Source organism: Gadus macrocephalus, chromosome 16 (assembly GCF_031168955.1).
Source record: "Gadus macrocephalus chromosome 16, ASM3116895v1".
Classification (NCBI taxonomy): Eukaryota; Metazoa; Chordata; class Actinopteri; order Gadiformes; family Gadidae; genus Gadus; species Gadus macrocephalus.
In genome coordinates this window covers 15,364,147-15,382,418 of record NC_082397.1, presented here as the reverse complement: position 1 = coordinate 15,382,418, position 18,272 = coordinate 15,364,147, and the positions used below count along the sequence as shown (strand labels likewise).

General features: G+C 42.6%; 1 protein-coding gene and 1 long non-coding RNA gene across 2 annotated transcripts in view; both read right to left on the bottom strand.

Annotated features, from left to right (window-relative positions):
• The window catches only part of sik2b (salt-inducible kinase 2b), a 43,018-nt gene that overhangs the window by 17,228 nt on the left and 7,518 nt on the right, over nucleotides 1-18,272 (bottom strand). The window contains exons 3-4 of the mRNA XM_060075446.1: nucleotides 10,579-10,642; nucleotides 2,020-2,181 (exon numbers count right to left, since the gene is read on the bottom strand). Coding sequence (XP_059931429.1) covers nucleotides 2,020-2,181; nucleotides 10,579-10,642 — 226 coding nt within the window. The remainder of the gene's footprint in view (nucleotides 1-2,019; nucleotides 2,182-10,578; nucleotides 10,643-18,272) is intronic.
• LOC132474648 (uncharacterized) lies at nucleotides 14,448-15,172 on the bottom strand. The gene is made up of 2 exons (XR_009529695.1): nucleotides 14,876-15,172; nucleotides 14,448-14,843 (listed from the first exon to the last, which is right to left on the bottom strand). It is a non-coding gene; the product is annotated as an uncharacterized LOC132474648 (long non-coding RNA).

Sequence of the window (18,272 nt, the reverse complement as noted above, 5' to 3'; positions counted from 1 at the left end):
ATATCTTCGTTTCACAACAATGCGGTACCTTTCAAAGACGCTCAAGGATAATATTGAATCATGGCCCGGCCCTACTTCAAAGAGTAAACAGGAAAAGGCCACTCCCTGGCCGCGGCTATCCTCCTCCCTGTCTCTTACCAGCTTGACCTTTCCTTACTGACCACTGCCCGGCTTCAGACACCGACGACCTTTAGGAGGTGTAGGAAGGCGCTGCTGGATGCAGCCCATCCCCAAGGGGGCAGAGGGGAGCTCCCTGGGCGTTAATGACCAGCTAGCCACATACAAATCAAATGCAAATGGATTCAAAAAAATCTGGTGGCTGGCGTCTCTTTCTGACACCGGTTGTCATGCCCGAATCGCTCCATACGGAGCGACAACGAAAATAACAACAACACTGTGTCGCCATACATGCGGCGGTAAATCAGACGTCTGTATATAAATAAGGGTATATTTATGTATCAACTGTGAATGGCCTCCATCGGGGAAGGGGAGAGCTGAAGTGGGGGGAGGAAGGGAGGGCGAATGGAGAAGAAGGGTTAGAGGGCACAAACTCCCTGGAAGTCTCTCAGATCTTTGCACTGGGTGACCCACTCTCCCTGGTCGGCCCGGTGGGCTGCAGATCTCATGTCCTTGTGAGGATGACCCTTAGGGGTGTGCTCGGACGAGGAGAGCACCGCCACACCAGGACATGTGATGACAGGCCCCGTGGAGGCAACGCACGTCAGCCCCTGAGCGCCTCCCTACGTCAACCAAGGCGCTCCCCCGGGACGTGAACAGCCTACATAAGTGGGCCCTCCACCTACCATGCTCCCTAAGTTATTTCTTATACCGTGAGGGGCTTTAAATTGGCCCAGGGAGACTGTGCTAATTGCTCTAGGGGAAACAGGGTGATGTCCTTCAACACTTTGCGCCTTCATGGCAAGCCTTCCCATGAGGACGCTAATTCCACATAGATACCTGAACACCCTCCCTCCCTGAACATAAAGAACGACACGTGACCCCACCAAGGTGGTAGTAGTGCCAGCTCCTCACTATACCATTATATACAATTCATATATACTGAATGTACAATTTATTATAAATATTAAAAGTATTTAATTATTGATTCTGAATTATAATTAGAAATAATTAAATAATGATAGCAATAATAATTATTAATGATCATATAATTAATGAATTAATAAATCATTTAATCAATACAATTATATTATTATCATTAATGCATTGATTAAAGATTAATTTGTATATAGAGTATATAGAGATGAATTAAGAAGCCAAACATCATAGTGACCTCCCTATCTCCCCCCACCTCACCCCCCCCCTGCACCCTGGGAGACAGAAGCAGGAAAACATTCTGGAGAGCCAGGTCTAATGCCACATGCTTGGTAATCACTCTATAAGGCCATGTTTTCACCCAAAGAGACACCGGTTTACCCGAAAAAATCCTCGCGTTGTGGCTAATCTTTAGCTGCTTTCACATAACAACTACCGGTATTTGGATGAAGATTTCTGACCACTGTGGCTTGTTTTTGAAAGGAGGACCTTAGACTTCAGGGTTTAAGGTGGGACTTGTAGGTGTTTTTGCGTCTCGCATTGACCCAGTAATAAGCAGGGTCTGGCAACTTCACTCAAGTGTTTGAAATGCCTGGGTAAGTATTTAAGATATTTCTTAAGCATACAGCAGTTGAGCTCATGAAGGTTCAGGGATCAAAACAAAATGGTTTCACAATGACAGAAGAAACGTATAGTCCTCTGTACTGCTGCAGATACAGCGCATTGTCAGAAAGGGTGTGTAGGTCACTGGTTAAGCTCAGTGTGTGCGTGTGTGTGTGTGTGTGTGTGTGTGTGTGTGTGTGTGTGTGTGTGTGTGTGTGTGTGTGTGTGTGTGTGTGTGTGTGTGTGTGTGTGTGTGTGTGTGTGTGAGAGACTGTGCATGTGCGTGTGCGTGTGTGCTTTTATGCATGTGCATGTGTGCGTGTGTGTTGTTCAGACATGCATGCATCCATACACACAGCCTACCTGCTATCTTAATGTTCATGTGTCCGTCCAGCAGCAGGTTCTCGGCCTTCAGGTCTCTGTGGACAATGTTGCGGTTGTGACAATATTCCACAGCAGACAGGATCTGCCAGAATTTCCTCCTGGCCTCCAGCTCGCTCAGACGGCCGTGCTTCGCCAGGTAGTCTACAGCCGGGAGGCAAGGGAGAGGAAGGAGGAGGGAGGGAGGGAGGGAGGGAGGGAGGGAGGGAGGGAGGGAGGGAGAGAGAGGTGAGGAGAGTCTCCCCACGTGTTCTCTTGCCGTCCAGAGTGAGGGAGCAAAAATTCAATGAGCTGTGATAAAACTATGTCCGGCACAAACCTCACACTGACCTCAAAGAAGTATGCAAGTATGACGTATAACCATATAATTCAACAGTCGTACACTAATGTGAATAAATCATATTGCTAAGATAACACAAACACAAATTAAATTGTCAGACGACAAAGTAAAAGGGAACGCCGCTTCAGGGGAGCGAGCATTATCTCCACAGTATTGCGCGACCTTATGTGATCACTGTACTGTACTTAAGCTGAAATGCACCGTACATGATATGAGAACGTTATGTTCCACACCCCATGACCTGGCCCCGCTGTACATCTGTGTGTGTGTGGTGTACAATGTGGAGGAGGGTGTACAATTTGGGCCTGACTGTTCCGTGTGTGATTATTGGTGTGTCATTGTGTATGCATGTGTGTGTGTGTGTGTGTGTGTGTGTGTGTGTGTGTGTGTGTGTGTGTGTGTGTGTGTGTGTGTGTGTGTGTGTGTGTGTGTGTGTGTGTGTGTGTGTGTGTGTGTTTGTCTGGGCGTCCGGGGATGGACTGTACTGAAGACAGTGAGTTGTCACAGCTGGAGGATAGAACAGGGAGGACCAGCAGCATTACCTTGTGCTCCGTTTCAGTGGGAGTTACAAGTTTCAATCAAATCATGAAGTCTTGTAATGCTAACGTCATGAAAGATGCCTTCATGACACAAACAAAAATACACGCACACACACAAACACTTATGAACAGAGACAAAAACCCACACACTCACTCACACACACACACTCACACACGCACTCTCTCACACTCACAAACAGCAGGAAACTGCCATGGCCTGATAAGCCCTGACACACGCAGAGTGATCCCCAGCGGACCAACCCCGAGAAGAAATGCCGTTGTGAAACTGGGCTTGTTCTCAGTGATTCACAATGCCGTGTGATGTTTCCGTTTATCTGCGTCGCACCAACACTGCAGCACCAGGAAGGCCGGTCGAGGCACCAGCTTGGAGTTGACTGAACATGACTTAGAAAGGTTGAGCTCTGGACCCCAAGGGAGAGAGCCAGAGGTCATGAACTCTACTCTGTGTGACCAATGACTCGTCACTCTCAGTGACGAGTGACCTCATCATTGAACTCAGACTTCCACAGTAGACAACGTCAAAGAAAACATAACATTAAATTTATTTATTATTTTATTACTTAAAAAAATTAATAGATCAAAAAAACGATAAAAGGATAATTTTGTATGTGAGAGATGAAGTGGGGTTCAGAGGTTTGCTGAGATGGCTTAGGACTTTGTGAATGGGTCACTTCGAACAGGATAATTGTGGCTGATTAGATAGCAGCTAAAACATTCCACAGCAGAGCCCTCTGGTGAGTGGGGCGCTTTTCATGCGGTGCTGCTAATACAAAAAGCCCACCTAGGGAATGTGTCAGGGTGGTTAGAACCTATGAAGGGACTGGAACACAACACTGCAACGGCACACGGCCACACACAAGGTCTATGGCAAGAATCCACACTGGTATTTTCCTTAAATGTTTGATGCCCAACAACAAAGCGATGGATTAAATAATGTGCAACAGAGATACACCATGTCTACACTTAATATTTTTTTTAAATAGATCCGAGCCCCAAAGGTGGGATGAGTAATCCACTGATTTAATGTCAGCGGGGGCACGGACCTAAGCATGCAGCATTGCATTCTGGGAAAGCCAACTGATGAAGTATGAATCATAGGGGGTTTCCTAGGGAACAACTCACAGCCATCCTGGTCAGTCTCTGCCTGGCTGAAAGAGGGGCTAAATGAGTCAACAGCTCTGCCACTGTTGGGGAAACAGTCTTGCTAGCCTCACACTCCCCTCTCGTCCCACACATAATTTTAGTTAAAGTCCTATGGTTCCTATCCATCTTTATAAAAGTCCCAATCGAGTTTGAAGTGCCTAGCTTTCTTTGGGGGTATGGACCATAGAATAAGTAAAAAATAGACCAAACTTTAACCAAACCGTTTACCAAACAAGGGGTGAACACCAATAAACAAAGATTAAGAGAGGACAGAGAGTGGGACATTTGAATGGCTGTTTCAAAGGTAGTAGGATGGAGAAGCATACCACTCACACCTCAATGAGGAGGTAATTGTCCATGCCGGCTGCTGTCCATGACCGTGCAATGTAAATAAGGCTTTTGGTGTGCATGCACGTTTCAATAGCAGTGGAGGGACATCTGCCAACCCTTCAGTTAATAATGGCTATCTATTGTAGGGTCCCTGAAAGAGCTGCTACACACATTCAAATGTGCATTTTACCCTCAACACCGGATTTCATTTTTAACCCTGGTCTGTGGAAAAACAAAGCTCCTTAAAAAGACATACGCGTCTTGTGTGTTTGTGTGAAACGCATGAAAAAAGGCGCCTACGAATAAAAAAAACAGAGGCTCTAACCAAAACAGTGGCTCGTTGATACGCTTCAAGACACAGGATGTTTATTCTTCTCTCCACCCGTCTGAGCAAAGCTCCCTGTTCTGACGGCGCACACTCACCGCCAGCAGCATCACACTCCTCATGATCCACCAGTGCTTTCTTAAATATGCATGCCCTACATTTCTTCACTACCTTCCCCATGCAGACGGATGCCCCCTGTTCCCTCCTCTGCCTCAACTCCCCTGCCTGCCTGCCTGCCTGCCTGCCTGCCTGCCTCTGCTGACACCAACTCCCCCCTCCCCTTATTATTTGTGGATGACCCAATTTCCAGGTTGATCCGTCTTGTGGTGGGGATGGGGGGGGGGGGGGGGGGGGGGGCGAACGGTTGTGTAGCAGACGGACAGACAGACAAGCAGAGACAGACAGGCAGCCAGACACAAAGACAAAGCCACAGTTTGGCATGTATGACGTTGCCCATTACTGTGCCCATTATACCCCCCCCCCCCCCACACTTCAAAGAGAGAACCATCACTCTCCGCCTACTTGTGCCAAGCCCAGCTCCTTTCTTTTGTCTCTTCAGCCACACACACACACACACACACGCACGCACACATACACACGCACAGAAACAATACTGAAGAAGAATTAAATGCAACCCATTTCCAGAAGATGTCAATGCAGTAGATGGGCCCATTTACAATGTTGAGCTTTCCTAAACTTATATTTGTATTGGATATTGTTTGTTAGTTTTCCAGCAGCAGAGATTGAGAGTCTGTCGAGGATATTCAGAGCTGCTGTTGCCGTTTGTGACACATGAATGCATTGCATAACAATAGTACATTTTAAGATCGGGACACAACGGCTTTGCAATACGTTTGCAATACGAAGATCTTAGAGGCTAAAAGAATGATTCTCTGGAATGGGTTTAGTTCTTGTGCCGGTAAGGTGATTGAACTGCACACCTAGCTTCTCTGTCTGAATATGATAAGCTGCGTCCTACCATCTGACTGGTTATCAAAAAAACAAGGTGAGTTCCAGTTTTTTCTATTTTTTGTATCAGTTTAGGGTTTCAAAGAACGGTTTCAGAGTAAACATGACAAGTTGACCGAAGTCCACGCGCAATGTGTACACATACACACACTCCTGTTGACCATAGGACCCTAGAGCATTATAAGTGTAATCCTATCAGCCACTGTGACTGAAAGTAGGTCTCAGACAGTCAAATAGGGGAGGTCAAAGAATGTGTGTAGATAATTACCTATGGTAGAAATTTGTTCAAATTCTTGAAATATCAGGAACAGAATACATTTAAATCTGGCATGCATATAGGATAGCAAACAAGGACATGTTGCATTGAATAGGGGCATGAGCTGACCTTAAAGGTCCAATGTGTAGAATGAAGTGGCATCTAACATAACAGAGTTGGCAAAAATGGAAGTAACATTTGGAAGTATGTTTCAATACATTATATGAGATTATAGAGATTATAAAGTACGTATATAATCTCATGAAAATAAGTGTTTTTGTTACCTTCGTTTGAGCCTTTAATATATAAGTGGGGAGCGGGTCCTCTTACATGGGGGCCGCCATGGGTGATCAGGAGCCCAGAATGGACAAAGAGCTTTTAGAGAGAATGTGTTTTTAAGAAAATGCATTTTGGGCTAAGAGTTGTAGGAAGGAGTCGGCATGTTATCCCCATCTACAAGAAGCCTAACCCTCTCGGACACAGACGTCAAAACGGTTCCTGAACGAGTTTCACACATCCACACATAACCTCACACCGTAGCCTTTAAGTGTCTATGAAGGTTAGCGGACGTCAAAGTCAACCGCTGGCCATGAGCTTCACAGATCTTCACACGCACACCGTGGCGTTATACGATAAGTGTCCCAGAAGCTTAACCCTCTCTAGGATGTGGTCATCAACCGCTGCAGAGACGAGGTCCGCACACACTGGGGCGTTATATTTAAGTATCCTAGAGGCTTAACCCTCTCTTGGAAGCACGCAGACATCCACCGCTGCACAGACGGTAAAACAGAGCAGCGAATGGCACTGGCAGTTCGTGGATGAGGGGGATTATGATTATGAAGTGGGTGTACTCTCACACATCCATCTACTGGAAACGTTACTTTTTGAGGTAGTTTCCATTCTCGATAACTAAAAGTAGGCTCTTCCATCTTACGGAAAACGTAAATCAAGTTGAATTGTCCGTACATATTTTGATAATTCTCGGTGTAAAAATGTGTCCATGGGACGAGGACAAAGATACCCATGTGTGATTGGTTAAACTGGAAAACGTAAATCAAGTTGAATTGTCCGTACATATTTTGATAATTCTCGGTGTAAAAATGTGTCCATGGGACGAGGACAAAGATACCCATGTGTGATTGGTTAAACTGCTCTATTCACAGGCTAAAATTGATTTCCCTTTTACGCACAAGGTAGATATCTTTTACAGCTCACGGCAGCAAATATAACAGTTGAACCATTCAAATTCGGGTACCTTTGTCATAGTCGCCAATGGACACTGTACAAGTTGTAAGACATGGTGGAGGTTATAGCCTACTTATGTTTATCCAAACAATGTTCTTACTGCATCCATAGTGGTAAACTACAAACCTAGACCTAGAATTATCGCCATCTGTTGTATCTATTGATCATTCATCTCGATAGCGGTCGGTGCTACAAGCCAATGTTTACCGAACAGGAAAACTAACTTCTCCAAAACACCACCACACATCATAATCCGCTAGCAGCCATTGGCTACACTATAACACTGGGAGTAGAAAGTAAAACTCGATAATAATAAAAGTATAATTGATTCCTCCAAAGACATAGGGTATCTTAGTAAAAGGACGCAACATAAGCTCGTCTTCACTAGGCTTTATAGGTTGAGTGTTGCATCTGTCTTTTCACTGGTGTGATTATTATAGTAATATTCAACATATCTGCATCGCAGCGGATGAAAGTAGTATTTAACGTGCGTGTAGCCTTCATTGTTTATCAGGCGTGACGTGAGAAAAGCATTTTGTTTTCACATCTGTGTAGGCCAAGGTGAAAGTGCGAGAACTGCTTACTTAGCCCTTTGTTTTTCAGTTTTTAGGGGCCATGTCACATCATCTCTGCAGTTCTGCAGATAACGCTGCATTACTTTATTGCATTATTTTTTTGTATTTGCATTATTTATTGCATTTCTTTCTTTATATTATAGGGGAAACACTGCCTATAGTTAAAATGTAGATTTATTATGAATTACTAAACCACAATTCTATCAAATAACCTCATCACTTGACACTTGGCTACTCGATGCTGCCGTGAACGATAACATTATTTTGGAAGTACCTACTGGCACCTTACTCAATACAGGCTGTTCAACAGGAAGAAGAAAAAGAGCAATGGATCAAAACAGTCGCATGTATTCATTTATCTCACAAAGGATCACTGTAGCTCTTTTAAGATATTGATATCGCCCATTAGGCACCTGGTACGGCAGGAACACCTGATGTCATTAAAAGTTACTGTGAGTGTGTGTGAGTGCGTGTGCGTGTGCGCGTGTGCGTGCGTGTTGTTTGTCACCACGCATGTACATGTGGCCTTACAAAAGCAGTGCACATCACTCGTCTCCGTGGCAGGGCTGGATTTCTTATCTTAAGCCTGACTCCATTGAAACCTGTTCCGAGTTTCTCCTGTATTGTTCCTTGCTGCGTAATGGTGCCCTATGCTAAATGTGCTATTTGCCGTCTTGCAGGCATGGCTCATTGTGACTGAAAGGTGCTGGCTTAGTGGATTCCCTCAGGCATGAAGCCGTATTCGCCCTATTGTTCATTCTTTTCACGATGCAGTTGAGAGAGATACATTTCCCTGTGGATTTGGGTTTGAACTGGTAGCTGCAAAAGTCGATGTTCACAGTGTGCTCTATCCCAAAACAATGTAATGGCTGGATTATTAAAACAATTATATTCCGGAGTACAGACTGTCCTCACTGTCATTTATAGATCTGCCAAATCAAAAACACCTTACTGAAAATTACTTCCCACCATCTTCTGAAATTATCATTTTGTATTTTGCCTTGGAACGAATTATGCAAGATCCAGCCTGATTGACAGAACTTAGTTGTAAAATGGATGTATAATTCAATTTGTTGTCCCTCTAAGGATAAGAGGGACAATAAACATTGTAATAAAGGACCTCTGACCTTCAGGGTAGAGCTACGTTTAAGTGACGTTAACAATTTGAATAGATTTAAACAAAATACTTGATCCACTTTTAAAATAAGGAATCAAATAGAGTATCAGTTAAATAAAGGTTCCGTTACAAACAAAACATTCCCCCCAAGCACCCTAGAATAGTTTGGGAAATTCCACATCTGCTGCTTGTATACCATACCAAATAAATGCTAAATGTACACAGCATTGTGCAAATAGAAAGTTTCCTTTCGATATGTGAACGTATACAGTATTGAGCAACATGTAACGTGTCTTCCAAATACGGATGCGGTATGCCGGCATGTGGTTTCTTTGGGTGGATGTGATGCAGCTTTGAGGGAAGCTACCCTTTAGAAATATATTTTTATTGTTAGAAAATGTAACAAATATCTTTTAAGCATAAATAGTTCATGATTAAAGAGTTAGCCCTTTATGAAGGCCACTGTATTAGGGTGCACTCACACTAGGTCTTCTGGCAGTGGCCGTGGCCGTTTTCACACCTAACCGTGCTCAAATCTGCCAGTGTGAGTGTGGCCAGTCTGGCCAGGCCAGGCCAATTTGGCCACTTGGGAGAGGTGTGCTGCTACGGTACGGGCCGCTACGGTACAGATGCTAATGAGCCGACACACGCACACGCACGGCTACACAACCTGAGCTGGATGACGTATAGTCCATGCGACGACCATGGACATAATAAAGGCGACGAGCCTTCTTTCCCATTAAACGGTAAACATGGCGTCAAGCGATGTTTACGCTTGTTTGCGTACTCGAAAAAATCAGCAGTGAGAGTGGTCTCTATCTGAGAACGGCTCCAAATAAGCAACAGACTCAGCTAAGTGTGAACTGTGTTCTCTGTGTTGTTGTCCATTGTTGTTAAAACTCAGACTGGCGGCAGACTTTATTATGGTCCATGCAGCGTGCGCTTGGTGATGACGTGTTACTTACGACGTGATGACGTATGTACAAGAGCCTACCATGGCCAGGCCACAGTTGCGACGGCCAACGGCCACGGCCAGATGGCCTAGTCTGAGTGCAGGCCAGAGAACAATGGGGCCAGTTGAGCACGGTTAGGTGTGAAAACGGCCAACGGCCACGGCCAGATGGCCTAGTGTGAGTGCACCCTTAGAATCTGAATGCTAAATGCTTCACCTATTGTCATTGCTCTCAGAGGGTTGCTGTAAAGAGACAGCCGCCCCTAGTAGTCAGCCAGGGCATAACATCAAACCAGTATAGCGGTACACAGGCAGTGATTGTGAACCATTCCAGTCGAGTTGTTGCCTCAAGGTGAGCTTCAAAATGTCCTGCCCTTGCAATTGTGAGTGACACAAGCTCACAACTTCATTCAGTCCTATATAACAAGTGGAGTATTTGAAAGCATTAAGATGAACCTGACAATGGGTTTTATCTGTCATCTGTGGTCTACTAGCATCGACTACATCGTCTTTCAGGAAGAAGGGAACTGGCACTGCAGATAGAAATCAATCTTGAGAGTAAGTGACAGATTTGAACACACACACACACACACACACACACACACACACACACACACACACACACACACACACACACACACACACACACACACACACACACACACACACACACACACACACACACACACAGCCGTTTTTATAAGAACAAAGGAGTTTGTGAACACTCACCAAAGATCTCTCCATTCTTGGCGTACTCCGTTACCAAGTAGAGCATGTTCTTTGTTTCCATTACCTGGAAGAAGAGAAAGGAAGTGAGACACAGGACAAGCCATTGGGAACAAAAAGCAGGAGGGAGAGAAGGAGACTGCAAGAGAAAATACATAAATATCTACAGCACACAAAATAACTTGACTTTTTCAACACCATTGTATGATGACCCAGTGAGAGAGAGATTGATGACAGATACAACAACAGTTTAAGCTTGTTTAAAATATATTTGGACAAACACATTCCCAGAAGCACTCCCTGAATATGTAAAATGTATAGACCTGGGCTACACTGCAATACAAGGATGAACAAGGGAGTATTGAAAAATGTCATGAATGACACAAGAACTAAATATACTTTTCATGGAGCACACTTCTATGCAACAGGAAAGGAAAAGGATGACACTGACTCCACTTCAATCCGATATAAAAATAGATTTTCCACTATTCACCACGTTAGAAGAAAATATCAAATTTGTTTGAATGTGTGCACAGCATGATAACAGGCAGGCAGACATAAATAGTCCCCCCTTCTCAACCCCAGACCTTTGGAGGATACTCTTCCACAGTTATGTTTGGGCAGGGGCGTTGTTGTCAGTTTATTTGTGTTGTGCATGACGAAACCAGCTGTAACAGTAGCCTTTCATTACCTCCCGCTGAGCTCTGTATGTTTCCAGCCCTCACCTACCACTGTCACTGAGCGACCATAGATACTCAGAAACAAGCAGGCGCTAAAAGCTTAATTGAGTTAAGTACCTTGAGTTCATGCACTTGCATCAAAGTCATAAAAGTTACGCTGCAACCACATGAACAGCGTCAGATAATAGAGATAGCGATCTAGTTAAATACTTCCAAATGATTACAAATGACAAATAGACCAAATGCTTGCCACCGGGACAGAAGCCAGAATTACTAATACATTCCCTCAGTTCGCAAACATCTGTTATACAAATTACTACAACCTCGCTAATGTTTCTCTTCAAAGCAATGGCACGCAGCCCCAGACAATAGCTGTTTATGACATGTGCCTGTAAATTCAGTTTATATGTTACTAAGCATGTTTTCTTACTGATACATTTTGTTATTACTATTCAAGGTCTGTATATAGGAGGAACAACAGAAAACAGAAACATATAAACAGCTTCTTCTACCTCCTATTTCATTATCTTCAGGTCAACAACACACACATGATTCATTTGTATTGCACAACTTTGCACTTATTTACAGGCTTGTCTCATAATCAACTGTCACCGTATTTGCTTGCCGAATGTGCTTGCCTGATTACTTGGTCATTAGTTTTGGTTTGAAGACTGGACATTGGACAACATTTCCCAATGTACGATAATAAGAGAGATAGAAACATATTTGTATTATCCCTGTGCCATTGGGATATTCATTTGTTGTATAGCACAACAAGACAAAACAGTAAACTAACAGTAAACTGTAACCAGGCAAGGGAAAAGTAAAAATTCCCACAGAATACACAGAATATTTTGTTTGTTTGTGCCAGCTATCCACACACAGTGACGACTTTGAAATGTTATACGCCTCATATGCCTAATTAAAACGACTAATCTAGAAGAAGCAGACAACTTTAATAAACAGAAAGGTAGATGTGAATAAAGACTAGGGCAGTCATGGGGACCCTTTAGTTTACGGAAGCATATTGTCAAGACAACAATTCCGATAAGGAAGGTTCCAAGTAGGCTTGGTTTGTACGATTCTACTTATTCAGCTGCTCTGATATTTGACAAAGGCATAGATACAGCTACAGTGCCCCTCAATTTGATACAAATTTTGGAGAAACTGGGATTTGTCTTTGATATCATTGAAAATAGTGAACATAAAGATATAAAGTACATATTCTCAGTAAAAAGGCTAACAAATGTAATGTGTAGCGGTTCCAAAAATAAATAATGAAATAATATATTTTCTTAAGTGATTAACCAATGACGTGGAGAGTGTTGCTGTATTACTGATTACCGGTACTGATACTCACATTACAAATGTGGTTTAACATTGGAGGGATCGGTATGGAACCACAATGCCCAGGTCGACTCCGCGGGAATAAGGGATGGGAGTTGGACGGTACATTTCTTGCCACGATATCAGGCCAAAATGATCTTGGTATAAGTTATATCTCTGGTAAGTGGTAGAAAACAAAGAAAAAATCCCTTCACCCTATGTATTTATACTTTTGGGATAGCATTCAGTGTTGAGCACCTCAAACGTTTCAGCAAGTCAAATTTAAGACTTTTAAGACCTTTTTAATGAAATTGAAGACCTAAAACACGCGATGGTGGGGGTTGGCAACAGACGCGAGCCAACTTCGGAAACGGACGTCTTCCAGCCAACTGTCCTAGAATTTGCACCTACCCATTGTCGCAGATTAGCTAGCCAGCACGCAGATAATCGTTATACAGCTTACAAGAAAGAAGCCTGTCTACATGTCCTTCCTGAAAAGCTCAGAGAAAAATAAAAAATAAAAATAGTCCTGCCCCGACAAATTTAAGACCTTGAGTTACCGTATTTAAGACCAGCATATGACATTTGTAACGACATTCAATTTAGAAACATTAATTTAAGACTTTAAGACTTTTTAAGGATGCGCGGACACCCTGTTCATATTTTTTACTTCTAGAGGAAGCCCTTGCATTCTCTTTCGTGCTTTATGTCCAGACATTAAATTTATGAACTACCCTTTGTTTATTCGTAATTGGACTTAAAGTTGTTTGAATAGTTCCTGTTAGATTATTTTCTTTTTAAGATCAGCGTAACCTTTAATCTGCCAGGTTGTCAATGGTGTTGACGTACCATTGACTGTTAATAATATGGAGGTGGTGTACGTAACGTCAACCACTGGTGTACATACAAACGTGTATGTAATACACGCATACTACATCTTCTGTGTATCAGAGAAGAAGAATTTAACCAGTTTATCCAATTGCAACCATGAAAAACCATATACTCTGTAGGCCGTAAGAGAAAGAAATGGTTGGTATCTTCTACCAGGGCTTCACAAAGTGGCGGTCATTGCTGCCGCTTGTGACGTATTTATGTTCTGTTTTTAGCTTGGCTTTGAGCAAGAAAAAGCTTCTGCTTTTTCCTGAGATTCTTCTGTTAAGTCCCCTCACTCGCTATACCGTACCACTTTGACATGAGAATCGGCAAGACTGACGATGATATTGGCAGCATGGGAGCACCTTTAATCTGATAGTCTGTTTGCCTGCTCTATTCTTATCATAACCAAGGGTTATCATAATATCTTGAGACAGCTGTAATAAAAGGCTAATAATCATCAGGTAGAAAGGTTACCACATAGCCAACCAACACATTACACAACTATTTAGTAACGTTTCATGAAACAGGTTGAACTTATTGTCATTCAACGTGTAATTTTAAAAAGGTATAAAAATGATACATGATGATATAAATTGGTGGTGTTGTCATTATACTAAGTGTTTTACCGTGATATAGTGAAAACGGTTACCTCCCCGTCCCTCATGTGAATATTGAATGTAGATCAAAGATTACTTGTTTAATGGAGGTATGGAACAGAGGAGAGTATGAATATGCCTCTGCTTTCACATCAGCAGACTGGCTTGATTTTCGACGACCCGTTGCTCTGTGACGTAGTGTTTTTATGTCTCCTTTGTATTGAAGTTGCTTTAAATAGTGAGCATGAGCATAGCATTCCATTCAGGGCCGCTGCTGAACCTGCCTGCCCTACGTAGGAGTCGTTGAACCGATTTAGAACCAGCAGGCACTCACACATGAATAAACCCAATTGCGGAGGGGGAAGTATCAGAAGGAGAAGTGAGGATGAATCGGTCTCTCTCTCACACACACACACACACACACACACACACACACACACACACACACACACACACACACACACACACACACACACACACACACACACACACACACTAGGAATCCCACACTCGTTGTTGATCATACATTTTCCATCTGTTATCATGACCAATTCAAGAATTAGCAGAGTGGAGCCGGGCTGTTGGACTGGCACGGACGCTTAGGGCTGCAGCGAACAGTTTCTGATGTTGATGAATCTTTGAAGCCCTGATTAATCTTTTAGTGCGAGTAATGTCATAGAAATTGTAAAATGCCCATAACAAGCTAAGAGAGGGCAAAGTGATTAATTCTAATGCTTTGTCAGACTAACAGCCAATAAATGTAAATGTATCACTTTAAATAGAGAAAAATCTAATAAATATTAGCATCTCTTAAGCTGTAACTGGAAACTTTACTTTATGAATGACTCAAACGCTGAATCAATATTCATTTTGTATGCAACTAATTGACGCCATATCTTATATCATAGTGTACATTCATGCATTTTACTTAAAATACTTAGTAAACATAAATTATTTTAACTCAAATTCACATGGGTCCTCATCTAATGCTATGATTTCGCCTATGCATTCACCTCTCCAACCCCGTTACCGTAATGGCGGGTAAAACTGGTATAAACCTTATCTTTCTCAGGCCCTGTCCAGTGCCCAGTGCCCAAAAACTAACTTATCTGAAACCAGGTCCCATGCTATCTCCTCCTCGACTGAATGTTGGTAAATGGATGGATGCTCCACTTCCTTTTGTGGGGGACCAGAGCCTTGAATATGTACTACAGCATTTTTACAGCTCCATGCGTACTACAGTGTTTCTACAGCTCCACGCGTACTACAGCGTTTCTACAGCTCCATGCGTACTACATCATTTCTAAAGCTCCATGTGAACTACAGCGTTTTTACAGCTCCATGCGTACTACATCATTTCTAAAGCTCCATGTGAACTACAGCGTTTTTACAGCTCCATGTATTTTCACAATGAGGCTTTGAGTCTTTGAGATATTCCTGAAACGCATCAAAGGAAAACGGAGGGGAAAAGATCATTTTTGCCTGTGTGGACGGGCCCTCAGAATCGTCAAATTATCGTTTGAACTGCTGAACCTGAGTCGACTTGGAAAATTGTGAGTCGGGAACTAAAGATTATAGCATGAAATGGCAAGAATTCCAAAGCATTGAAATAGTCATGGACTGTGGTTACAAAAGTAAAACCCAACGCCGCAGAGCTGTCCACAGCGGTAATTGAGTAAGCCAAGATGAACACACAATCTTGGCTGTCTCGCTTGGACCTACACCTTTTCACCTTTTGAACCGGCTTACTATGAAACATGACATACTGACCATTATTTTGCATCAGACAGGCTGTTGGAAATAGTGATTCAAACACGCATGATGACACGTCCAGCTCTGGAATGCTGCCATGTGGTATTGCAATATAACAATTAGCAAGCGTTCATTTTCCCTCATCAAGAAGACTTACATAACCAGATGAAGTCATCTCTGACTCTGAGCTATGGCTTTATAGCAGATCACTGATATTAAAGTGATTATAAGGTGGTCTGACCTACTGTTAAAACACTATCTGCCTAAGGAAACTCATTATTATTAAGTTCAGGAGGTCTTTTAAACTTCCAAATTAGGTTTCAAAAACTTTCATTAAGGTTTCATTCAACAGTCTGACAGATTTGAAAAATAGGAAACAATCTTACTACTATAAAAGCAGGCCTGTCGCACCAGTTACTCAAGTTACTCATGTGCGCATGTGCAAAGCAGCCTGCAGCTCACACACATGCCATTGACACACGAGCAGGTAAGAACACACACGCACGCGCACACACCGCAGCGACCCTCGCCCAGTTAAGACGTTTTGTTTTTCAACATAACTGCCACGCCATCGACACATGCGCCCAGGTAAAGACACAAACAACAAACTCGCCCAGGCAAGACGTTATGTTTTTAAACATCGATAAACTCTGCCAGGTAACACGTTCTGTCTATAGACTGTAGAAATTGCGATAAAATAAGGGAAGAGACAATTTCTCACCTTGACAAGCAACGGCGGGTCGTTAATTTTTTCATATAAAAACCGTTCAAACATCGCACCGACCGGCACATCAACACAGAAGTCACGTGATTCTTAAAGAACAGTGTCCCTATAACACAGAACGAAAACATGTCAATAACACAGTAGGGTGAATTATGTCTATAGAGTCCACCACAAGACTACACTTCGTTGCTGAAATGTAATATTGTAATATCCTCCTTGAGCCTCCCGAGATGTCTTTACACTATTTTGCTTAAACTTAATATTACTCTTCTCCTTATGTTTTGTGTGTATGCTATGTGTGACTGTAGGCTCCTGCTGCCTGTCTTGGCCAGGACACTGGAAGAGATGTTTAATCACAATGATTATTATTATTTTTCAACTAACCAATAGTAGTTGCCTTGCATTTGAAAATGTCAATTCACTTTTCAGACCTGAATAACAGTAAAAGCTATTTAATAATTGATTTGCATGCATAGTATACTACACTTTCCATTGAACAATTACCCCATTTACCATAAATTGACTAATTTTATAATGTAATAATAAAATTACACTAGCTGCTTTCAGACACACGTGTAAGTCGTGATATTCTCCTAATGGGCCGTATGTGTGAACAACATATCCTGACATTTGTACCCTGAAAATCTCCTGAATAATACTACCCCTGTGGTAGTATTTTCTCTGTAGGAAATGTAAATTACCTCATATGTGAATCAGGAGTAGAAAGTCGGTATTTCTCACACCACTTCAGTGGGCGTGTTGATGACGGTTCTGCATGTCATTGAGTTGCTCCCTAAAACTTTTGTTCGCTGAATGGTTAAAAAATATTTAAATGTTGGCACTGCTTTTAAGAGTCATTTGTGGTGAACGAATGTTATATGTTGTAAAATGTTATTATATTATGCGCTCAGAAATTTGTATCATTATCGACTGGGGTTTCCACATTAGTGCTATAGGTTAATTACAACGAGAGGTTGAGCGTGCGCAACGCATGTGCGAAAACTCTAGTTTTGAATAATTTCCATTCCCTTTTTTGTTAACACAAGACCAGACCTGACAGCTTACAAAGTAAAACAATTTAATACTTGAATGCTTAAGAATTGACCTCATAAAAAAAGTTCCTTGCCACTTCTTGCACTTTGTAAAGCAAAAGGCAACTTACATAACTAAGAACACACACATACACACACACACACACAGCCCTACGTGTCAGTCACTCATTAACTTTGCACTTTATCTCTGAAAACCGTGCAATGGTGGCAGATACGGCTAGACAGGCGTTGTTTTCTAATGCATTAGAAAATGACCTGGAGCGACTCTTGGGCTGAACACCTACACCGCCAGAGCACCAACCATATGGGGATGGACAAGAACCAACAGCATGATTCATCCTGCTCCACTGCATCGTGAACACAGGCCGCAATGTCAGGGGTAAGAAGTGGCCAGCCCAAAAAACCTCTTCAAAGTTTCCTCAACTTTACCATTGATTATAAATTGTAAATTATAGAAGTATGTTGAAACCGTTATGGTTAGAGGGGCCCCAGGAAGCCTGGGCTCGGACCCCATTAAAGCACAACAGGTTTACGCTAATTGCAAAAGAGTCAACCTTGCAAAGGCACTTGTAATATGAATTGCACTGCAGGCATATGAAATGTAGTTTAAAAAACAGCTAGAAATTTTTTTTTTCTTCCATTCAACTTATACATGAGACAAGATTGCTTTAATCGTTTTTGAGGGAGAGGT